This window comes from Falco rusticolus, chromosome 5 (genome assembly GCF_015220075.1).
Source record: "Falco rusticolus isolate bFalRus1 chromosome 5, bFalRus1.pri, whole genome shotgun sequence".
NCBI classification, from domain to species: domain Eukaryota; kingdom Metazoa; phylum Chordata; class Aves; order Falconiformes; family Falconidae; genus Falco; species Falco rusticolus.
Window position 1 is genome coordinate 73431446 of NC_051191.1, and position 25983 is coordinate 73457428.

At 38.2% G+C, this 25983-nt stretch overlaps 1 protein-coding gene across 9 annotated transcripts in view; it reads left to right on the plus strand.

Moving 5' to 3' along the window:
- SOX5 (SRY-box transcription factor 5) overlaps positions 1-25983 on the plus strand; it is a 341339-nt gene that overhangs the window by 57521 nt on the left and 257835 nt on the right. For 6 of the 9 annotated variants that reach the window (XM_037389411.1, XM_037389407.1, XM_037389409.1 and 3 more), the window contains one exon: positions 24240-24471. In XM_037389411.1, coding sequence (XP_037245308.1) covers positions 24241-24471 — 231 coding nt within the window. In that variant the 5' untranslated portion in view covers position 24240. The remainder of the gene's footprint in view (positions 1-24239; positions 24472-25983) is intronic. The other 3 variants (XM_037389413.1, XM_037389414.1, XM_037389415.1) reach the window with 1 other exon arrangement.

The window sequence follows — 25983 nt, forward strand, 5'->3', positions numbered from 1 at the left end:
GTACTACTTTTAACTGTTACATTTTATTTGCCTGAGTCTGTCTTTTTGTGGAGAACATCTGAGATGATGAAAGAAAGATAAAGTTGGATCTCTGTGGATAAGATGATGATAATACTGGAAACTTAAAAGCTGCTGCATAGTTTTAGATGAATCATAATGTATGGACAGCAAAAATCCTACTTTAAAAAAACTATCTATAGGAAATAAGCCTTAACTGTATTAAGGTTGTAGCCCTAATAAGCTAATAGACTTGCAGCTCTCTGTATTATTTCTGTCCAGTCTCTTCCTTCCTCAGCTATTCTCCTTTCACCTTCTCCCCACAAGCAGTCGGGCATGCTTTCTACATTTTTGTGGAGAGCCCTGTTATTCTCAAAGGTAGAAATTAAAACAATAAACCTATTAGGCTTAAGGAATTTCTGAGGCCCTTTAAGTGGTGATCTGGATGGAAAGAAAGGCAGTTCTCCAGCCACTGTGTCACCATGCCTTCCCGTAGCAACTCTATTGAAGTTACTTAACCATTTTATTTAGTGAAGCAGTTCTTCATGTTGCATGCCATAAAATGGGTTTCTTCAGGAGTGGGAAATAGAAGCCTATCTTCTGTTCAGTGTTAATGATTGTACAAGAATAAGCTCCTATATTCAGGGATGGGTGAGAAGAAATTCTGTAGGAAACGGTCTGAGCGGATACATAATGAAACCTTGGCTATTCAGCTCTTGTGTTCTTGGAAATTTTAGAGGGGAAAGTCTCCTTGACCAATGTCAACAATTTGGTCATTTTCTTTGCTTCCCCTCCTCCTCCCTTTAGGTAATATATTTATTGTCAATTTATTTTGTGTAGATTCCTCCAATCCGCTGTGGTTGGAAGGGAGTTCTGGAACGAGTGCATGGCAAGGTAAATATGAGACGGCAGTTGGTGGTGTGGGAGGGAGGGTGGGGAGAAGGAGGTGGCAGAGGATACGACAGTGCAGCTACAGTTTTAAACAACCTGACAGTTGTCCCCCTTTTTATTAAAATGGTAGCTTTCAAGCCAGGTCCCTGAACTGTTTAATTTGATTTACACTGTTAAGGCTAAGTTCCCTCATGATGTTAATAAGAACTGAACCTTTAGATGTTGCTTTCCCTTCTCCCCCCCCCCCCTTTTTTTTTTCCTTTTTTTCTTCTTTCTTTTCTTTCCACCATTAGAATTCTAGTTGTGTCTCTTTCTAGTCTCTTTCTATTTGCTTAAAACAAATGGCTGTGCTGTGTCACCATTCATTTTAAGCTTAGACATCTGACTTGGGAAAAGCTTGAAATGGGAAGAGGGTGGTTCACAGAGGAGGATGCATTTGGTAGATCTAGTGGGCTCCTTCTTACGATTTTCAGCCAGTTCAGTGTTACTATCAGGTTGCAGTTGCATTTGCATTAAAGCTGGTTCAAAGACTGAACTTCAGCTTTCTTCGTAGCCTCTCAGTGTCCAAAATAAATGAGGTTCACAATAGGCAGGTGCCAAGTGGCTACAGTAATGTCAACCCGACAGTTTCTTTGACTGTCCAGCTCCAGTGTATGAGGGAAGGTGAGGTCAGGCACACAGGACTTTGGAAATCAATCCCTTGAAGTATTACGTGCTACTTCTTCTTTCCAGGAAGCCCTAGGTACAGATTTGAAAGTCTACAGAATGAAGTGGGCTACTACATTGCAAAGGCTATATAACATCTGAATTTTTGGAGATTCTGATGTTATATTTAATACTGAAAGCAGGAGGAAAGGATGAATGCATGCATAGGAAGAATGCATGAGTTTTGGAAAGAAAAAATGTGTGAAAGAATTGTGTGTGAGTCAGCTGGTACAAAAAACTTCTGTGTCCTTTTAGAATTCGGGGGCAATTAAATGTGTTTTATTGACACACTGCCTTGTGTCACTCTGGTTTTCGGCAAATGAGTTTGATGCTCTTATTGGTAGTCTTAGAAAAGAGGGCAAGGGCTGAGTGAGTCTAGAGAGCAGCGTTTGCCCTCACCTCCAGAGTTTTTATTACTGGCTCCTCTGCAGCCCTGGGTAGTAGGGACATCATGGGAAGTTCGTTCTTCCTCTGTTTTTGCAGTATTGTTGTGTGAGTGAACAGAAGTTGTGCTTGTCATTCAGCCTCCTTGCACAAACCCCCATTCCTGAAGGACGGTAAGGCTCTGTCCAGCTCCTACTAAAAACAATTGTAAAACTCTCCTTGGCTTAACATGGATGTTGGATTGGGCCCGTTAGATGGGAAGAAAATAAAAGTGGAATTGTTGTTAATGATTCCTATTGATGCTTTTCCTGGCACAAAGTACTGCAGATAATTGTTTTTAGATGAAATACAGTTACATCTAAGTATTACATTTATTAGCTTTTCAAAGGAGGAATAACCAAACTGGACATATGGGGTGTTTGAAGTGTGATTGTGTGAGACTAAGATAATTTCAGGAGAATAGCTTAAATCGCAGGATATGTGTGATGCCCTTTGTATACAAGATGTGGGGTTGTGGAATTTATTTTGCATGCACTGGTTTTCACTGAGAAAGAATCCAGAATGCAAATATATAGTCACATTTAGAATATATAAGGAACACAGCCTCACTGCTGTAGACTTCAAGACCTATTCATCAGGCCTGATAGTGACATGATCTATGGAAATACTTCAATTCAGCAGGTTTAATCCTTTTTAAGAGTAAGTTGCTTGAAAGCATTTTGAGTAAAGACTGAGAAGGAATATGGTATATGGAACACACAAATAAAGGCCAGCCCTATTAGGCTCTGAGTAGCTTTAAATCCTTTGAAGTTCTGTAGGTTTTGAACTTCCTAAAAGATCAGAACCAACAAAAGAGTTTTCACCTTATCTTCATGTTTTTCTGCTGTAATCAATGATGTAATTTCCACATTAAAAAGGGGTACTAATGTTTCTGGTATAATCTAGCCATTGCCCCAGCCCTCCCCATGATTTGGTTAGAACATGTGGTATAGGCAGATACTGAACAGTCCATTTTTCTTCAGCCTGATTCTGGAGTGTTCAAGTTAAATGATGTGTGTAATTTCTCCACGTTTTGGAATGTTTCCTGTTGACTTCAGTGTGTGATTTAGCTGTAGAAGACTGTGATCCAGAGCCTCTTAAGAGCAGGCAGAATGGTGAGGGCACTGCTTGTCTCACTGTATTCTTCTCATTCATCCAGCGGGTGAAGGGAAGGAATGAAGTGGCAGAGCTTTTGTTGCTTCTGTTTTTTGGGAAATGTGTTCAAAGAACTGTTTTGGAAGATGATGGTGAAGTTGTTCCTACTATTTGCACTGCATTGCCAAAACATTGTGCTCTTGTATGAGGTAATAGCTGTGGCTTGTGGCGACATTATGAAAACATTGGTTTGTTATGATGATTGCAGAAAAAATCCCAGATACATGGTAACGTATTTGTAATATTGTATTGAAGTGAAACATGGAAAATACAGCATAGCTTGGAGTCCCCTTGGACTGATTTCATGTTTCAGGAATGAAGAAGCAATTGTGAAAAACTGAAATGGGTGTACATGACATCAATTAAATAATAGATTTTGGTCCATTTTAGTATAGTGTGTGTCTTTTTTTTTTTTTTTTTTTTTGGTATCAGTAGTATGTGTTACAATTGGTTGGTAGTAGAAGGTATTTTACATTGCTAATAATCCAAATTAGATTATATTTTTTTGTGTGTGTCCTGTGAAATAGAGGCAATATTAACTAAGATAACATTGCTGCTGGAAGCCATTGTAGAACAAGAAGTAGCACATAGGTAATCTAAGGCTATCGAAGTATCTATATAGGCAAGAAGACCACAGACTCTTTCCCCTCAACATCTAATCCTGAGGTAAGGCACTCAGCATAACAAACAGAAAGAGATTTATACTGTCCTTTTACACCCTTCAGCTGGACAGTCTAAGCTCCTGGGTTTTCCAGCTATGCTGACTGAGAGGTTTGAAATTAATTTTTGAACTTTTGAATGCCTCTTTGTTTATACAACCTATTTTTGTTTCTTCTTTAACTCCTTTTTAGTTAATGGGTGTTACTAAATCTAAAAGCTTGGATCATGGCTTTTAGATTTGTTAGTTTAAGGGAATACACTTAAAGCAACACGATGGCCATGAGGCACCAAAGCTCTAGGTGCATAAAATTGCTTATTACCCTATTACAACAATTTTTATATGCCTGCTAGGTATGTGGGTCCTTCAGTTCAAAACCTGCTTTATCTGCATTTGATGTCTTCCATTGTGTACAGATAATCAAGCCAAAACCTCTAATGTTTAGTAGGAGTCAGTAGCAAGAGAGCACTGGTGATGAATGTTGTAAGATCGTATGAGAAACAAGTCCCAGAAGAGGTGTATTAAGAGCCGTGTATCACTATACCACCAAATCAGCACTGTTGTTTGCTTCATCCTCTTCTTTTTCCTGTGACTTTTCATCTTTTTATCACACATTGCAAAAGACTACTCTTACGTATCTATCTTTCAGAGAGCTGAACTGCAGTATTTTTGTAATGCCTGTTGTTATGACATGTTTCCTATAAAGCAGAGCAGGATCTACAGCAGAGGTGTAATGAATGACCACAGTCAATTACTGTGATGAGCAATTGATTCCTGGTTTTTGAAAGTATGTCCTTAATAATTATTCATTCGGCTGAACTATCCTATTCTTTGTATGAGTTGTGTATAGAAAGATAGAGGCATGATACATGTTATTACTCATATAGCTGTGTCAATAATGATATAAGCTATATAGATGTGACAAGTGGGCTAGAATAAATAATGGCAAAGAACAGAACTAAAATATTTAGCTTTAGGTAAATACTGGCTCTTTTTGGTGTATTACAAAAGCTAGACTATAAGAAAAACACAGTCTCAGAACAATTACATCAAAAAATCTCTAAAGAAGTTTTAGTCCAGTCAGTGGGGTACTTTTTCTAGTGTCTTTTTTTCTGCTTTATATGGTGATTCCTGCAGCATTGCATTTATTCTGTGTAAGAAATAGATATTTAGGGTCATGCTCTGTTTGTACAGGAATGTCCTTTTATAATGTGATAGGTAGTATGAGACTAATGAAGCAGAACAGTTAGACTCACAAGGTATGGGTTTATTGGAAATAATTAAAAAAGAGATAATGGTAATTTATTATCCTGATATTGTAAAGCTCAAAATGGAGTGCCCGGAGTTTCTGTTGGAATCAGTGGCAGCTGGAAATGCTGAGAACTTTGCAGCGTTAGGCATCCTCCTCACACACTTCAGAAGGTGCTAAAGTTAAAAGGGAACTTTTAACTCTTTGAGGTCATACAGCCTCACTGTGAAACGCTTGTCTGCAAAACATCCAGGGTCTGGTGGTGGGGTGAAAAAGGGAATGGGAGAAGGAATAACAAGGGAGGGAAGGGAGGGGATGGGACAGGTCTACTTGCATAGGTAAACTTGCATGAAAGATGAAGCTGCCTGCCTTCTGTCCTACCTTTTCCATCATAAACAGATAGTGGCATGATACTGGACAGTCAGTTCTTGTTCTTGGATTATTATTATGTTTTTTAAGTCGTGGTGGTGGGTCATTTGGAATTGCTTCATTTTGTTCTATTACCAGGGTGAACAGGAGGGTTTGGCTGGTAATTCATAGGTTGGGGAGGTTGCAGCTGGAAGTGTACAGGAGTGGCAAAAAGGAAGGAAAAAAGGGAAACAAAGGTTGTTTTAGTTTTTTCTAAGGTGTATGGCTATACAGGTTTTGGGATTCATCATCCAGTGAAAAAAAGTGAGAGGCGGACCAAGGAAAGTTATCCTGTTTATTTGGCTAGGCCTTCCTTTGACTCAGTGTGCTATAATCATCTTTGTGCTGGTTGTCTTTAAAAGTATAATTAATCTGGAAGTGAATGTGGGTGGTGGGTGGTATGGCAAAGTATTTCTTCAGGAAAAAAAAATAAGAAAGAAGTGGTCTGCTGAAGAAAAAAGTCTTGTGTAGCTTTCCAGTTTTTTGGTTTGGACGCTGTATGTACGTAACTCGGAAGCCAAAGACGTCCCGAGTTGAAGCCCAGGGAGAGTTCACTAGAAACAGTATAATTGGAACATGCCCCACTTTATTACAAAGATGATAACACTTTGTGCTTCTCTTGTGCCCTCTGTGCTAAGATCTCAAGGTGCTTTGCAAATACTAAGGGATTAACCTGTGGAGTGCCACTGCCAAATGGGTATTATTACTGTCCCCCTTTACATGCCTGGGAATTGAAGTACCGAGGGGTACAACAGCTCAGTTGTGCAACGCTTTTGCCTGGAGAGAAGAACTTAGGTGAAGTCGCCCCGCTGCAGTAAAGAGGTTTGAATATAGCAGGAGGAAAATTTAGTACCTGCGTCCCTCTGAGTATTTGCAGTTCTTCACTTAGCTAACATTCAGATTGGTTTTGGTAGACAGGCTTGCAACCTTAGAGGGACAGGAGGCAAAGTTGTAATTAATTCCTCCTTAATTGGCATAGCAGTAAGTAATTCTGCTTAATCCATTCCTTGCTGTGAGGATGAAGTAAGGCTAAACATCTGAATTGTGGAGAGGACAAGGGGAAGAGGGGGAGTAGGCAGTGAAAGATGGACAGAGACAGACATTTCTTACGCTGTTCTAGGCACATGTTAAGAAATACCTACATAAATAAGACATCTCTCTTATTTTTCCCTCATATTGCCTCTTGACTTAATTAGGTGAAATGCAAAGAAATAGGGAATTCAGTTTGGAAAAATTCACTAATTTTTCCCTACTCCTCCTTGTCTTTCATTCAGTCCGTAAGAGTCTCTGGAGTGTGAAATGTGAAGACACCAAATTGGAATTAATTTTGCTTTTTCATTTAACAGATTGTGTTACATTAACACCACACTATTGCCAAGCAGCAAACCTTTCCTTTCCTCAGATGTTAGCTACTAATACAGACTAAAGACTGCTGAAAGAATGGTTATACTGAAATGCTTTATTTAAGTTTATCCTCCCTTGTGGCTCGAATGGGCCCTGATTCTGCTAAGATGTATTCACATGAGCAGTCTCACTGAGTTCGCTTTTATTGCTTCCTGGCAAGTAAGCTGGATTCTATTTCATATATCATCGCCCAAGTTAGAATTTCAAAGCTCACTCAATCCTCAGAGAGACCTGTGCAAGGCTCTCTTCTCCTGTATCTACACAGGCACTAAACACACTGAGGACACAATTGAATTAATCAGGGCTACTCATGTACAGAAAATCAACCAAGATTCTATTTAAGAGATGACAACTTTGATATCATATTGTTCATTACCAGCCAAGGAATTGTTCCTGCTTATGTAACAGGATTATTAAATTGTTTACTGATGATAAGTCTTGCTTCAAATATTAAGCATGCATTGAGAGTTGTAGTATAGTTCTACTGAGAAGAACTACCTATAGGTTACATCACAGGATTTATTTTCTCTCCCTAAATTGTGTTTTGTTTGCAGTTTTGAGTGCATGCTTTTATTTTAAGTCTTACAAGTTTAGCCCAGGATCTGACAGTCAGGCTCTCATGCTCTTGGATGGTGACCAATATTCATATTCTGCAGGTTAAATTCTTCTCCTGAAGATACTTGCCTGTCTGCAAAATGTTTATTTTGTGCCTCTTGTGGTCAGGATAGATTCTGGAAGTTAGTTATGCAGATCGCAGGGGGGTTAAATTTGATTCTGCTGTTAGTACATTGTTCTATGGTCTGTGACTAGAATGAAATGCTGTTCAGTGGCCTGTGGAGTAATTGGTTCTGCAGGACTTATAAAAGTAGTAGTAGTAGTAGAGAGGACTCAAATTAGAAAATGAAACAAACAAAAAAAGTATCTACATGACTTTCAGTGCATCAGTGCTTGAGACTGTTTGGTGAGGCGGTGTCTTTGACATTACCCCTGTCTAGGGCAGAATTACACCTTAATAGTTTGGATCCATTAGTTTTCTTTGCTGAAGATGGCAGTATTTAAGGCTCAAGCTCCCTCAGCAGCAGTAGCCCATTCATTGGCACCATCTCACCAAAGAAAATAGAAGTCTGTTCTCTTCATTTTTAGCAGGACCATATCTCATCTCTCTGTAAGAGACTATTCCATTTCAGGCTTCGTGCCCTTTGAACTAGAATTTTCATATACGTTATTTGGAAGATCCTCTGCTACAATTGTAAGCCTAAATTATATAAATTTGAGAGAACCTGAGCAAAACTGTCTTTGAGGGATGATTCTTCATTCAGTTGCAGTACTGTTGCCTTTTTCTGTCTTTACAACTAATCCCGTTGCATTTGGAATCATCAGGACTCAATGTGTAGTCGCTGCCCATAGACCTGGGTCATGAACCTAATGAGCAGTCAGTCCTCTTTAATGTGAAAAAACCCTCTTTCACTCTGTGTGCCTGTATGTTAAAGATGACATGGTTGCACATATGTAGAATTATCTTGCGTTTTGTCTATTACAAAAATGGAGAAATATATTACAGTGCTGCTGGGACTGCCATTCTCAAGTGTAAAAGGCTTCAGCTGCTGCTGTGTTATATCTACTACCCATAGTGGTGGGCATGTGTGGGTTTTTTTTAACTTGTAGACCATTTCTAAAGAAAAATACAACTGTGTGCTTCATAAACGTATAGCTTTTTCTAAGGATACTACATTTTAAAAAAATTCATTACCTGCCTGTGTCTTCCTTCTAATGTTAATCCATTTCCTTAAACTATAGCGTGCAAAACAATACATTCACCAGGCTTGTGGTTTATTACTGTCATGGTTGGGTTTCCTGGTTGGTGAAATAGGTTTTTAAAGTACAATTTGTCAGGTGTGTTTGATCCCACTGAAGATGCAAGGCATGTGATGTCCGGGGCTGCTCCAGTAAGGCTATCTGGTGACTATCCATTAAGTTCAATAAAGTTAAAGTAGGAGCTGGGAGAATGTCAGATGTCATACGTTGGTCACAGTATTGCCCAAAATTCTGAAAGTGGTGTGTAGTGTATCAAGCCCAGCAATCCTGGATAACATTAGTCAAATTTTTTCTGTCAAGGCTCAACTGCATTTTGGTAAGTAGTTTCTTATACAAAAAGATTCCCCTCTGTTTCTGTGTGACGTGGACCCGAGGGTAGCTAGCACTAATATGCTTTACTTCCAGCCATCTCTTCCTGAGTTCTTTTTCACAAACAAAGCGTGGAAAGATCTTTTAAAATTTATTTTTCCTGTTAGATTCTAAGCGTAAGCTTCTAGTAGAAGAAAACCAGAAAACTGCAAAAGGGAAAACGAAGTTTCTGTACATCAGCTTGATTTTGGCAGTACAGAACTGCGTGCTTTATTAAGTGCAGCTGAATGGGGGTGAATTATTTGTAACTGCTACTATATGTGGGAAGGCATAGAATGTAAAATATAACATCGATAATGAATGCTTTCCTATTGGTGGATAACTAATTTTTAAACTGCGTAGAAAATGGAGTTGCTGGACAGGACTCACTTAGTGAGGCTGCTGCCTGCCATGTAACTTTGCTGCTTTTAATAATGGCTGATTACACAGGTGGCAGTAACTACAATGGTAGCTTTTCTGAGAAATGCATTATTTTCACAGTGCCGCTGATGGAAGAAACGCTTAGTAGCAGCTGATAATTAATGATCAATGTGGAGATTATCACAAACAATTTACAAAGGTTGACTTTTTCTTTAGAAGTCCCTTTGGATAAACTGGATGGTAAATTACCTGCCTAAGGCTTTTACTTTACTTGTGCTAATAAGATGAAAATGAATGTGTTTGAAGAGCTCTGGACTGAACTTTTCAGACTGTCTGATAATCCATACAACTCTTCTTTAAACATCTTAAGGGAGTGAGCAAATAGAGACTATAAGAAAATTGAAAACCATCATATGGGTGCATGTTACACCCAGTCTAAGTAATAGGGCATGACAAATAAGAGGCACTGCTGTAGAGTTCTTATTTTCATTGTATGACATACATTAAATATTTGATCATCAGCCAGCAGACAGAAACAATTGGGCTAAGAGTATCATTTGCAAATAGAAGAGTAAGATTTAGACTGTCATAATCTGAGAACGGGATGGAGAACTATATCTTAATCCATGTTTCAATATCATCTCTTTACGTTGTGGTGTGCAGACCACTTAAAATTCTCTTCTGTATTTCCTCAGTCTGTAAAAAGGAGTTAGTAATCCGTATTTACTTCAGAAGGGATAATAATCCTTATTTACTTCACAGAAGGGATATGTGAAGAGTAATTAGTATTTGTAAGTGCTTTTAAGGATGAAAAGAGTAGTGCAAGCATAGAAAGCTGTCTGGTAAATTATATAAAGGAAAGAAGTAGGATGAGGTTTGTAGAGGTATGTAGCTATTTGGAGACATAGGTGGACTCCTAATCAGATTTTCAGAAGGTACAGGTATCTCAATATTGGAAGCACATTTGAAGATCTCTAACAGCAAGACAAACTCCATGTTTTTGGCACTTTAATATGCTTATAAATCTGGCTTGTGTTTTATATCCATGACGGGGGAGGGTGTGTGTGTGGAAGTAGAGGGAAAGGGGGATAGGGGTGCAAAGGCTTGGTAACAGCTGCACTTTCTGATCTTCCCCCTCTAAAGCGACGATGGAAATGGGGGTGAGAAGAGAGTAGGAGAGAAAAGAAAAAACCTTTGTACATCCGATGAGCTCTGTGTTGTGAGCAGATTAGTGAAACCATAAATACGTTGTTGGTTAAAAATATTCCCCTAGCATTATTTTTATGGTTTTGTGACTTTGTTTTGTGTTTGACTTTTTTGAAACTTAAAATCTGGTACACTTGTGTGAGCCATTTAAAAGAGAGAAAAACTAAACAGAGGGACCTTTGCTTTGTTTGTGAATGAAGGGACGGGCTAGATACAAGTTCTAGAAATACAGAAAGTACCCGTTCTAGGGTTTTTGGTGTGTCTTTTTAGTATGCCTTTATAATTAGTTATCCAGGGCAGAGGTTGGAAAGGGGGCTGGTTTTAGCTTTCCATCATTATCTTGATAGCACGTTTGATGAATGCAGTATGCCTCATTTTCGTTATACTGAGGAATGATCATCAGAGCTACTGCATACAGGAAACTGGAAATCAGAGCTTGTAGCTCACCGTCTGAATTTGGCCCTGGTGTGCTGTGAGAGGGAGGGTTAGAACTCTGATTTTCAATGAGGTGCCAGTACTGGGCAGTTCTGTGGGTAAACAAGAAACAAACTGGTGTCTGTGATGGTTCATCTGTGAAATGGGCATTATCATTAGTATTTTGTGATGAAGGTATGTGAGATTCATTTAAAATAGCTTTTCTGTTAAAAAAGTGCTCAGTAATTGTAAATTGCCATGGCATTTCCTGGAAAGGGGTGAGTTTTCTTCTTGTATAAAGGACAGAGAAAGAGTTCCAGTGAAACTGGACAGTGTAGTGAAAAGGATATAGTGACAGTCTCTTCCTAGATCCTGGGGTTTGGTTTAGGGTTTTTTTGGTTGGGTTTCGGGTTTGGGTGGGGGTTTTTGTGAGAGTTGTTTTTTAGGGTGTTTTTTGGTGTTTTGGGTTGGTCTTTTTCCATTATCACTGCCCAGAAAAGAAAGATTAATAGATTTTTATGAAGTATAGTCAATAGGTAAAATATTATTCTTACGACCTGTTGGCAGGACTGCATGAAGAAACTTAGTTTTGCAGTTTCAAAATACAGTAGCTGAATAGACTACTTAATTTTTGCCCTTGCTTATGTGTCAGTATGCACAAAACCATCAGGTAAATTAATGATACAAGCAAGTAATACAAACAGCGATCACTAATAAAATGCTTTCTTTAAAAAAGAAAGTCGGAGCTTGCAGAGCTTTTTATAAAGGCATTTAAACATTCTTATCTCTTATGTAGAAATAGAAAAACTGGGAGCCAGAAAGATTCAATAAATTATGTGGGGTCACGCGGGAAGTTGCCGTCTTCTGAATTCTTAATGTTGTGTCCTGGTTTTGTAGCCCATACTGAGGCAGAGCGTGTATTCACTACCTGGTCATAGTTTTGATGTTTCTGCTGCTTTGGCAATGCAAAGGATGTTGCTATACTGCCGAATTAAATTTCTGTGATATATTTAATTTAGTCAACCAATCTTCTATCCTAGGTGTCATTCAAATAACTGTAGAGCTTGCCAGATGACTACTTACACAAATCAAAAGCTATTTATTACCTTTTTTTTTTAAATACAGTGGGACAGTGAACCTTTCTTACTGCATTTGTATACAGTTCATGCTGGTAACCTTGAAAACATAGCTTATCATCAGCCTTGTGATATGGAGGTTTTTTTAATGTCTGATACAAATGAATCCATGATTTTTCTCAATGTCCGTGTTTAATGTGACTGCAATTATTCCTAATCAATTACTTTGGTTGCAGTAAGTAGCCCATGAAGTGGCTGGGCATCCTTTTCCAATACAGAAATGTTCTTTCCAGTATCATCTGCAGATACATCAAAAGGCTTTCTGGGCGATCTACTTTCTGTTGCCCGGGCACCATCTTTTTATAGGGTCGCATGCTGAATTGTCCTCGGTGCCAAATCCATGTAGTCAGAAAAACCAAAAAAGCGGTGTATGTATGGGGAGCGTAGAATAAAAAAACAGAAGAGGGAAGCAAGGAAGTTTGGTTGTTCATTTTTGTTTAACAGCTAAGTTACCTTTCTAAGATGCTCAGCACTTACGCCTCGTAAGCCTGAAGGAATCTGAAGATCCTCACTCCCTTCAGGGCCAGTGGTGCCCTTTGAATGCCTCGTTCTCCATGCAGTGGTCATTTTCCTCTTAACACTCGTGACATACGTTTCAGATCTGAACATCTGGATTCAGATTCACTTATAATATAATTAGGTGTATCCCCAGCGGGGTGAGAAAATTTTTGATGGAAGAAGTCTTTTCAAGAAAGCTATTATACCACTTATTATGGCAATAGCAGTCAGGTTTACTTTACTGTAATGTATATTTATTTTTTTCAGAAGGCTATAGCTCTCATCTGAAGTTGGACCTCGATGGTGATATGTGCCTTAGACTGCTAAATTGTTTTAATACATCTCCGTAAAAACAGTTCTAGGCAAGAACATTTTAATGGTGATTTTTTTAAGTGTGTTTGAAGGCAGTGTGTGGATAGTGTGATGCAGGGGAAGAGCCAAATGTTTATTTTAAGATGTGTTTGAATGAATCTGCCTATATAAACTTGCCAGTGTTAAGAAAGAGGGGCTCTGCCCCTTTTAGATCACAAAGGCCTCTCAGTGGGGGATGGTTTTGGTAATGGAAAAAACAAAAAAGGTTCCAGTATGTGGTGGAGGAGGTAAAATAAACAAACAGCAATGGATGATTACTTCTCTCCATCAAGGCTTCTTTATCCTTGCAAGCTCAGCCAGTGGTCAGCATGTTAGACACCCCTCCCTGTTTTATCCATTCCTTAACTGTGTTCTTTGACTGCATTGGTTTATACAGCTGGGTCTTTGTGGCGCTGGATGGGAATCACTGTTGAACAACAGACATGAAGGTAGACAAAGTACCTATGGAAGGGTGAATGGCAGATATCCTACGAGTTTCCCTGGAGGGAAAAATACTGTTCAGGGTTTTTCTCCTCCTTTCCACCCCACCTCCCAAATCCCAAAGATTTTTACGGTGGACATCTTTTTGCGACGGTGTTTCAGTGCCTGCCACTGCAGCCTTTCAAAAGTAAAATTTGAGACTTCTTGTGGTCCTAAAGGTATGTTGTCTGTTCAGAATGGTCTGTTATTTTCATGTTTGTGGATTTGTTTTTATATTGCGCATCAATATGTGTTTGTTTGTGCAAGGCTATATGTGCGTTATATGACCAATAGCTATATTTTTCTGGGTTAACAGCTCCAGCAATATCTAGGGTTCATGTTTGTTACGCTGGGTAATTATCAGCTGTTTATGACTGTTTTTTGTCTTGAAATCTGACAGGCATTTCTTGAATCAGGTAAAGCAAAAACATCAGCTTTTAGACGGTGGTGAGCTAAAGTCCATCTGCTTACTTGCATGCGCTGTTACAGTGGTGAGGAAGCATGTTAGTATGTTCAAGCAACAGTTCTGAGCAGTGTTCAGGAGCGCTTTAAACTGAACATGGATGTTCAGAAATCAGAAAATTACAGAAGTGAAAGTGGCTTGTACAATACTACTGCAAATGAACAGATATGTGCTGTGGTGGGTGATTACACCACACATTTGTTAATGTAGATTTTTAATTCTTATGGTTTCATGAATAAAAACTAGGAAGACAGTGCAACAACTGTCAACGGTTCACAGAACGACTGAAGACTTCACAGCACAGTATGCACAGAGAGTAAAGCAGGAGCCTTCACATCATACCATAAACTTTTTCCTTTTTTATCCCTCATGCAAATCATCTGTTGGAGCAGAGATGGGATGACTCTGCAGATAATCTGAAGTAGGAGATAGGAGTGCGAAACTGCCTCAGCACTTGAAAAAAGTTCATCCTTTCTCTTGGAATATCAGAGTAAAGTTATTTTTATTTAAACAATTTTTGTTTTACTCTATTTGTATTTCAGAGTAATTTTTGGAGCAGCAATTTTCCCTAGTTTCTGATAGGCAACATCTGGGCTTTGGAACAATCTCTTTTCAGCTTTTAAAACTCTACCTCAAATTGCTTAGACATTATAAATGTTCAGAATTTTTTGTGGTTTTTTTTTAACATAATAGAAAGGCCATAATGTATTTATACCCTGTCATTTTATCTTCAAGTTCAGTTTGATTTTTCTTTCTCAGGCTTTCCAGGATTATTTGTCCCTGGGCCAAGAATGCACCTGTCATGTATAAACCCTCCAGAAAGGCGGGAGCACACACGTGCATGTGAACAAAAAAATAATAAAAATTGTAGGCAGCTGGAATTAACCTGTTGGAAAGAAAGTGTTTACACTCATTAGAGACATTGCTCTGCCTAAATATATATTTTCATATGCGCACACACACACACACAGACACAAGAAATGTTTCACTATGCCTGTAATTCTTAAAGATACACATGGGTTCTCAGAGGCCCCAGTTCTGCTCCCAGTAAAGAGGCCCAATATTTTGGTGATGCAAGTTCAAGCTGTGAATGGATATGCATATGCATGCATACTTTACTAGCATGATCACTTTTACCAGGAAACATACAGTATGCATATGGATGTATGTGCTTATGTGTTCCCGTGTTTATTTGCATTTTTTATAAAGTGGTAGACATGATGCAAATGTCTATGCAAGTGGTTGGAGCAAGAGTTTATATAATAATGGAATGATACTGTAAGTTTAGATGTGTAAACATCAGTGCATATATTGAAAATTATTTCATAAGTGTGATTGTATGTACATTGATTAGAAGCAAATATACATGCCTTACCAGTAGGAAAATGCAGAGTGAAGTGGGAAAATAGACCTTTTTTTAATGATAATAATAATAATAATAAAATAATCCTTATTTCTGGTTTGTTTCTTGTTTGCTTAAAAAAAAAAAGTAATTCCATTTGTTGAGTTTGAAATGTAAGGAAGGAAAGAGAGGGGAAAGGCGAGAGGACTTGAAGCTCGATAGCTGTTTCTTTGGTACTCCCATTGCTGAGCAATGGCATGATGGAAGAGTGGGAAAAGCTGTGTCATATTTTACCAAGATCTCAGCCAAAAGACTGGCTTCTTATACTGAAATCTGGGTGTCTTTTGGGAAAGAATTCTTATTATTAATGTTGATTCTACTGAAAGTAATTCATCATTTAATAATGCTTGAAGAAAATTTTATGTCAGCTTGATTAGACAAAGACTACGAATGACCAAGAAAAAACTCCCTAAATTGCAAAAGTTTTAATATTGGCTAACTTTTCAGAATGAGCCCATGGCTCCTCAGATTTCTTTGTAATAAGTCAGTCATTTATAATTGTCATAATATTAAAGCTTTTTCAACTCCTTGCCTTCATTTCACTCAATGTCAATGGAAATTAGGTATGCGCGTCTGTGTGTGATGTATGGATTCCTCGTAGCATGCAGCACGGCTCTCCCACTCAGCGTCTGGAGACTGACTGACTTCTTTTCTGTCATTTTCAAGTATTAGTTTGTACAGTGAAATTTCAAGGCCTGAAATCTCTAATTATTTGACTAGATCCCTCTTTGTAGTTCAGCAGGCAGAAGAGTGATGATTACCTAATGTCATAGTGATTGCAATAATACTTTCAGCAGTGAGCAGTTCCTGAAACTTTACATGAAAATAAAACCAAAACTCCGCGATTTCTGCTGTGACATGAGGACAAATGTAAAAGAAGAATAATAATGATAATGATAAGTAAAAAAGAAAGATATATGAGGAGCTGAAGAGTAGGGGGAGGTACATTTTTGAAAGGTTGGGGGGGGGGGCGGGGGGAGGAAGCCAGAGTTAATTTGAGGATGCACTGGAAAATAAATGAGCTTGTGGATTTAATTCAAAATCACCCAAGCAGACTCTTTTGCATGAAAGAAGCCAGTGATCAGGCTCAGTTTACTTGAAACATCAACAATGACTGCATCCTGCTGTTTCAGAGTTTGTGCTGATAGATGCTCATCGTCTTTGACACTGCACCATTATGGTTGTATGTTGCCTGTACCGTAACCACATTTTAACTACATGCCTCTTCTGGTTTTAAGAAGTTCTTAAAATAATCCAGGTTTTGAAGTCTGATCTTTTAGAAACATGCTTTTCAGCAGTAGTAAAATCAGATCCTGTAGTTTCTGGTTTATAAACATACTATTAGATTTTTGGCTCCCTTAGTTGACAGACTAGTGAAAACCAAAAGGCTTATGAATTTGACAGGTACTAAACAAAGATAGGATAGAGGTTGTCATGCTAAAGCTGATTTTGAATGTGTCTCTCTGAGTAAATCACTAAACATTCCTGCTTAACACCTACTAGTTACTGTACAAAGCAGGAGTAATAATGCAAAGACCTGCATGAGATCTACAAAAGAATTAGGTAGTATTCTTTGCAGTCATAGAATATAGTATCTTGATAGGAGTTCCTTCATCACCTTTCAAATTCTGTATTGGATGAAGGTTGGTTTGGTTCAGGCTAGACTATTTCACTAAACAGCTTAGTCATGCACAAAGAATCTTTCCCAGTTACCTGCTTCAAAAGGTCAGTGAAAATCTTTGCATAACACAGGTTGGGAACATTCAACATGAACTTTTACTACACTTCATTTTGCAGTGGTTTTTCATGCATAAATTCCTTGCAAATGCAAGAAAATGGAGATGGTATTTTTTTAGTTTAGAACATAGAGTTTATAAAAAGTTTTATAAAAAAAGAAAAATTTTACAAGGTTTTTGTGAACACTTTATTGAAAGACACTTGTAACAACTTTCTTATTTGAGGATTTCAAAACATGTCAAAATGAAACCATTTACCACTGGAATTTTGAACAGTGCCTTTTCTCAAAAAACATTTTCCACAATATGTGGAGTATCAGATTTATCAGCCAAGCTGCTAATACTTGCAAATGCAAACTTTAAAACAGATAGGGGATAGCATATTCTCTGCTCATTTTATATTCAGAATCTTCTAAAGTGATGGAGCAAGAAAAAAAAAAGGTTAAAGTAACCCTATACAGGGAGGAAATCTGGAAAGCAAAAGGGAAAAGGTGAGTTGGGTGAAATGGAAATTATTGGATGGCCTTAACCATAGGATTACTCCTGTGGCAGCTGTGACAATAGACAACTGCACAGAAATATCACACAGGTTATGCTATAGTGATCTTGGTTTGTATCAACAAAAGTGACTTGTTCACCAAAACCCTTTTCAAATAATACAACTTATTTGTAGCATATGTGCATTTGAAAAGATGGCTGATTGATATAATCTTAGAAAGTAACAATTAACAAATTATTCAATCTGTGTGACAGATGAGAGCACCTTTCGTGCACATTTTTTTATTGATGAGCAGATTAGAGATGTTAGCATCTTTTTACTTTTTTTTACTTGTAAAATTACTTCAGTAAAGAATTCCAAACCAGGCTGTAAATGACTCAAAGAGATTGCCAAGTGAAGTCTGTTTTTAGTGGTATGTGTAGAAACAAGTCGGGCTTGCAGTTCCCAGTGGGACAGAGTGTGGGAGTCTGCCACCCTTACTCATGTTGAGTAATACCTTATTACACAAGTAATCCTGTCAAAACGAACAGAGTTGGGGTTTTTTTTTTGAAGGTACTAGTTACTCAGCGTACATAAATAATGAATGAATTTGGGGCAAAAATTGAACGTAGACAGTCACTAGTATTAACTAGCACCTTTTTCTGGGACTGTCTGTAGAGAGATCACAGCTTCAATAAACCTGGGAACATGAACCATTTTATTAGTACTAAATGGGATCAGAGATGCGGCAGATGTTCATTGCTGACATTTTGGATAAGCTTGTGTTTGTGCATCTATACGTGTGCGCGCGCGTATACTTACACATTAGATATATGTGATATTGCTGCAGTCTGTAATCATAACTATTTCCAGTGGAAAAGCAGAGTCTGCAGATTTCCAGAATGCCCTTTAATTAGAGGGAAATATCCCTGCAGATCAGGAAGAGAGTCAGATTGAATCTTATTGAAGTTCCTGGGACTAGTTTAGTGTATAGCATTTGGTCTGGCATCAGGCCGTGTTAGCGAGTCAGTTCTGGTGCTGTTGGTAGCTGGAACAACCCTCCACGCTGCTGCTGGAGGAGCAGATCTGCTCGTCGCGTCCTTGTGCATCTCTTCAGAATGCAGCTCTCTGCCTGTCCCCGATGCACGGGGCCGAGTCATTTAAACTCTACCCATGAGAAAGACTTAGTTTATAGCTGCCAGAGAAACTCAAGAGGTGAACATTTTCATGCCGATTCAGAAACTGGCTATGTGACTCCAGTCAGGCGCTGTCACGCCTAGTTATGGTGAGAAAACAACAATGCCTCTCTTGATAAGGGGGAAAAAAAGAAAGTCTTGCACAGTCAAAATTTTGACATACAATTTAAATCATCTCTCTACATCCTGTGGACTTGGAGCTGTCAAAAAGGCAAAGCCTGTGTTTGAATGGAAAAGCTTTTTATTTCTTTAAAAAGTGTACCAACTATAATTATCCATAACCATGCAGGCCTGTTTTAATGCTGGTTTATAATTACAGGTCTTAATGCTAGATTATACAAAGTCATTTATAAATAGTCAGAACAGAGGGACTTTGGGAGTTTTTAACCTGTAGATTGCTGTGGGTTGTGGCAGCTGACGGGATTTTGCCTGTGTATGTATGGGGTGAGCTGTGTAATGATTGATGAATCCCTTAATTAACTCCCAACAAGTTAAGATTTATGGCCTCATATCTTTTTCTCCTGACACATCTGTGTTTGTCACTTTTGAAGACATGGATAAGCCATTTCTCCAAAAGCTTTTGTGGGTATCTGAAATGTTTCTGAGGTATTTTGCTTAATGTAACAAGATTAGAGTTTTATGACATAAAATTTCATAAATTTTATGGCTTGAGCAATCAGATTGGGATGGATGTTGGTTGTGTGCTAGAGGGCACTATCTCCTTGAATACTGGATACAATTTTAGATTTATTTTGGGTATACAGTCATGTATGAAATGAACTGAAACCAATGAACAAATGGAAATATAAGTGGGGACACTTAAATGAGGTTCTGTTAAAAATAATAATATTAATATTAATAATAGAACTGTGGAAAGACCACTTTTGTGAGCCACTGAACTCAAGAGGAATTTCACCCTCCCCCCCCGCCCCCCCCCCCCCCCCCCCGAACAAATTATTGTTATTTGGTTCCCTGAAATTATTTGGATGAAACCAATTACTTGTTGATGGCATGAGGAAACAATTCATGCGGACGCAGTGTAGCTCTTACTCTCTCCAGTGGGAAAATCCAGCCATGCTGAAGTCAGTCCAAAAACACTGAGATCAATAGACACAGGGTATCAGTTTAAGCCTACAAAGAGTCTGTTGTAAATTGAACGGGAGTAAAGAAATACGTGGAGAAGCTATTGTAAGATGAATCGCATCAAATATTTGTGGGATAAGACTGAGTTAGAAGAGTGAGATTTTACTTCCCTGAAAAAAAAAATCAACATTCTTGCTACCAGGAAAAGCATTTATTTAATGAAAATCTAACAAAAGGCATGGTTTTTTGCTGCAGTTTGTGCATACTAAGAAGCCTTTCCAAAACCAGAAAAAAAGAGTCCCTTTACAAGAAACCGGGTTGTATTTGAATTCATCACCATAACTAAATTGTCAATTCCATCCTAACCACTGATAAAAATCTGAGTGTGGGGGTACATTTCATCAGTCAAATGTGTCTCTAAAGTGGGCTGGGCACTGCCAGTGTCCCACTGTGCCTGAAATTTGCAGATTTAGATTGTCTAAAAAAATTACCATTTTGATATTTATATTCAGTAGAAATGATTAATGACAGTTCAAAATGCAAGTCTTCTTGCAGGTCTTAAGTTATGACAGATTTCATCTGTAGAAACACCCTTTTAGATTCAGAATCTGGTCCACTGTATTGCTAACTTTTCTGAGAGTTATATCTTGGGGATTTGTTGGTTTTTTTAATCCTATCCATAAGTTGATGTTTGAAGAAACTCTCTCATTGTAAACCTTCTTTCAGAGGGCTGTAATTGAAAGCCCTTCTGAATTTAAACTAGTTTGAGGAAAAGATCTTGAAGTCGTGTAAGTTGTAAACTGCCATATTATCACTGAGGGTAGATCCAGGATATTTGCAGTCCTTTGTGAAGATGGGATAATTCCAGTCCTTCATTAGACCTAGATCTGTTTAAAAGAGCTCAGTTTCTGTTAACGTTGTTACTCAGAATTTAGCTGTTTCCCTTTCGGCATTGTTTATAATGGGAACTCTAATTGCCTTTCAGATACATAATCTGTTATACCCTAGTATTAGCTTTGTAGGAAAATGAAGATGTATGAAAGGAAGAGAATTTAAGGATACACAATGTGGGAACATTTCAAATTCAGAAAAGGGACCAGTAAGGCTGTAGAAATAATGAAAGACCATCGGTGAATGAATTTACCTTATATCATGTTGTTTTCTGCTCATAAACCTATCAGAGATTTGGTCCTTTGGTGCTGTAGGCTTTGACACTTACTGTGCTTTTGGAAGATGTTTCCAAAAGTAGATATGAATTTATTTGTTTATTTAAATCTCCCAGGTTTTCTTGTGGAAATTTCCCAGCTGTTCATAAGGAGTAAGTAACTTCTGCAAAACTCTGTTGCTTGTGTGTGATGTTAAAGGAGATGATGAGATTTCCGAAGGGCCAGATTATGCCTCACTCATGTTCCCTATGGACAGAGCTACCTGAAAGCAAATTGCTGTTGTCGTCTGAGCTGTGTGACCCTTATCTAAGGTTGTGCATCAGTTTCTTTGAGTGTCTTAGTCACTTGGAAGACTAATGCAGATGAAATCCTTAACTTTGCTGTCCTAGCCATCTCAGCAGTTTTTTAGCCTTCTAGTATTGTGATCAGCATGTGGCTTGTAATTTAAACAGGATCTTTTAAGAGCTGTAAGAGGAAGGAAACAGTTTCTTCTTCCCTCTCTAGTATCACTGTAGATTGGTTGACAATCCAACCCATAGGATTTTGGTTTAGATCAAAACCATAATAACCTCTGTTATTGCTCATGGAGGTGGTCACCTCTATTGCATTCCTCGCCTGTTTTTATAAATTCCCTGCAGAAAATGATATCATCCCTGTTGGGAACAGTGACAAGCAGAAGGCGATGATGGTCTGCAGCATCTTAACTGAACACAGTAGAGGAAACCATATACTCTCTTATAAAGTTAGCTGAAGAGCTTTATTTCAACATGATAGTCAAACTCTCCTTGTGAAGCTATGTGACAGTGTCTGGGTTATTCTGGGTTAACAGCAGTAGGAGTTTTTAACACAGTTTGGGTATACAGTATATAATACAAATCATCAATACAAAGCAAGGTGTCCTCTATGTTTTATTGTCAAAATGAATTGTAGTGGAGGCTTTTGTGGATGGTTTACAATATTTGCAGCCATCTTATGGAATATAAATATCCTGAAGTATAGGACGTTACTGTGGAATAATTGACTAATGATTTTGTGTCCTTCCCTTTTTTTTTGCCAAAATTGAGACAATTGCTTAGTGCTGATTTTTAGAAAGAGAGATTTTGTACAAACCCAAGCTTCTATTGAAGCGCTGAAATGAGTAACCAAAATGTTACACTCAGAATCAATAGCAAATGTGTATCTTGGTGCAGTGCAATGCAGAATATGAATAATTCACAGTAACTTCGGGAGGGAGTTGCATGGTTTCTGCAGACGAAAAGCTTGGGATCTGTCACGTCAAACATAGCTGTAAAATGCTGAATTCAGTGGGCTAGTAGAAAACTGCCAGTAAGAGTCTATCTGGTGATCTCTGTCTTTATACATATGCTTCGCTGCAGACATGTAGGTGGGAAAGCCTAGAAGACAGAATTCAGGTAGGATGTATGAAGTGTTAGTCTGTTGGACTAAGTCAAACACTAATAGAAAATACAGATTGCTTCTCTATGTGCAGGCAATAGGTGGTGTTCAGAACAGGCGATGTGCAGCTGAGTATAGGTTCTGGTAGGGATTTTTTTGTCTGAGGTGGTTTTTTTGTTGTTTTGTTTTGGTGTTGGTTATAATTTTTTTTTAGATGTAATCTGACTTGGCTCCGGAGGCAAAGCTCAAAATGAGATCATTAGAAACAAAGTAAGTCCTAACAAAGGGCTGTTTAAAGTCACTGTTTGTTTTCAGACCCAGTTGACTGCTGCTAAGAACCATTTCGTGCTCAATATGCCAAATCGTATGGACATGCTCCACCTCACAGCAGCCCCACACATGGTTCAAGAGGCTGCTGGGCTTTTGAAATGCAGTCCTTTAACTGTGAAGTGGAAAATCAAAATGGGGTAATTAGAATCATAAATACTAGATTTTTGAGGAGGAGCAGTATTACTTCAGCCTGTCTTTTCAACTTTTACATACAATAGTCTTCAGTCACCTTGCTCATAACTTCCCATTTTCTGTGAATTTTTTCTGGGTTTTTTTTTCCTTTCTTTTCTTCTTTTGATTATGCCTATAGGATTTCTTATTTCTCATTCCACTCCTTATTACAGGTGCCCCTGCTTAGCGCAGTGCCCCATTATGCCATCCATGCACATGCCCTGGTTTTCATGAACAATGTTGCTGTAATTAATCCCAGAACTTGTCTGCATCTTGATACTTCACTGGACCACTCTACTTTAAAGACCAAGCTGGAAATATTCTGGGTTCAGATTGTCCTGTAAGATTTTCAGTAGTGCCTGGCTTGGAGGAAAACTGGATTTTCCAATGACATAAGGTTTCTTTCAGTCTTTCCAAAAGTTGAAGATATACACGTGCTGTCACAACAGTGTTACCAGACAGTTTAAAAAAATTTGAAATGTGGTCCTGAATTTTAAGTCAACATTTGTGTGTGGTTTTTACACTGTGCTCTATGTGTCTTTCTTGTATATCCTTTTTTTATATAGATACAGATGTAAATTAAATTTACATGTATTTTTTTCTGATCGGGCTATAGGTAGGAAGTATGGTATCTTGATAGCAAATCTTCATTCACTGAATGCAACTCTGAATTTGTGTTGTCAAAAAGCTTAGGTTATTGATTTCCAAATGTTTAATTGCTTAACTATCTCGGATCTGTGAACCTAAAAAGATTCTTGCAACATGACTGTAACACTCTGTTGTTCACATGGGTGAAGTTTTATAAACACAGACATTTTGGCTTGCTAGTAAGTTATTTTATTGTATTTTATTTTACTACTTTTTTTTTTTTTTTAAATCAGTTATGGCTAAATACATGCAGATGATTATTCCTTAAAAGCTAAGTTGACAATAGTGTGTATCAGGAGACGTTCTGTCTTCTTACAGTCTCTTGCAAATGCAAAACCAGATGGGTATTTTTTTAAAGGAATTGCATTTCATTATACATTCTTCTTAGGTGAATTTTCATGTTTAAGAAGCCAGAATACAAGAGAGTGCTATATTAGTGTATTATTCTCACAACAAACAAGCCACTGTTCTGTTGCTACCTGCTTGGCCATTGTTCCCAATTGTGTATGCTTTGCAGTGGTATTTGGATGGTTTCCTGCTCTCTGCCAGCACAAAAAAGGCATTTCTGTTACAATGGCCCCTAACCACACAATGACGGCATTAAGGATTTATTTGGAGGTTTCATTATTTTCTCCTCTTTTGTTCCTTCCAGGATGTCTTCCAAGCGACCAGCCTCTCCGTATGGGGAAGCAGATGGAGAGGTAGCCATGGTGACAAGCAGACAGAAAGTGGGAGAAGAGGAGAGTGACGGGCTCCCAGCCTTTCACCTTCCCTTGCATGTGAGTTTTCCCAACAAGCCTCACTCTGAGGAATTTCAGCCAGTTTCTCTGCTGACGCAAGAGAACTGTGGCCATAGGACTCCCACTTCTCAGCACAACACAATGGTAGGTTTGCTAATGGTCTATTGTGCTTACATCCATTCTTTGAATTCTGCATCTACAGTACTTTGGCATCCAGATCTGTACTTTATGGAGTATACAATGCACAGTTACACGTACAGAACATGCTACAATAATGTGAAAGCTTTGACCTAGCTGGACTGCCTTTACCCTCCACTACAAATGCTAAATCACTTGCAGTGCAAACTCCACTTTTCCTCACCTTTGCCTGCTGGCATTTAGGGTGCTAAAATTTTTTAGCTACAGTGATGTGAGTTTGAAGTGTATGTGTTCAGCAAACAGTAAATGGTTTTGGAACACTGTAAGTGAGAGTCATGTTTGGCATGGTATCTGAAATATTGCCCCAATGCCAAGTTTATGCAATAGTAAGGCATGGAAGTCTGTATAAAGGGTAAAAAAAGCAACTTTGGATTTTGCTAGTTTTAAAAATTCATGTCTGATGCGTATATCACATGCCAGAGATACCTACAAGAAAATTTGCTGTGCTTGTGGAATTAAATCAGCGCACCACTTTTTCATTTATGAATTCCCACCTTTTTGTGCACTTTACAAATGACACTGTGCACTTAATTAATTACATTTAGCAGCCCATTGGAAGTCCAGGATTGGCTTTATCTAAAAGCAGACAAACATAAGAAACAAAAAGCAATGCTGTGTTCCTCACTCATGTCGAAGTGTCACTATTGTAACGTGACAAGCTTGGGCCCTTCATGCAGACTGTGGTGATATATATTTTTATAAAAGTTGAAAGGAGTAGGGAAAGGCATTGAAACACCAGGACTTGGGCACCTCGACAAAGCTGCCTGTTGTGAACACACTTACACAGCTCTTGCCTGTTTACAAATTGTAACTTTTCTGTTAGTCCTCCACTTTGACAAGGGCACTGACAATTTCACTTTAAGTGAAGATAATGAATGGACCTGTATATTTGAAGGCTTTTTAAAAAGCATTGCAAAATAGGTGATAGTGTGTTCTCATAAAACCCTGCAATAGCTCCATAGTGGTATTTAAGACCTTACAGCTCATGACACATACGTAACAAGCCCTAAGTAAAAAGCCTTAGGGATTATTATATCTCATAGGACCAAGTCAGTGGATATTCACTGAAGCTCTGTCCTAGACTAAGTAACTCACTGATTCTGATCCATTTTTCTTCCTTTTTTGTCTAATGCTTAAGTTCAAACAGTGGTTTGGAATATTTAATTTTACTTTGTGTTGTTGCAACTTCAAACGAAGGAAAAAGGTCACTGGAAAAATTACTCATGGGCAGGCACATCATTATCTTTTTCTAGCTTGTTTACTTCTTTATCATATGTTTTATGGAGTTGTATTTCATTAATATACAGTTCCAGCCAATGGGATGTTAGGGTATGTAACTGGTGTATGAGTTTTGCTGTATTTTTCCCTATTTTAAGAGAATGTATTGAAGATAGGGGGTTGTTCCTGACAACATTTAAGTCAATAGATAAACTTGTGATGACATCAGTAGTGTAGAAT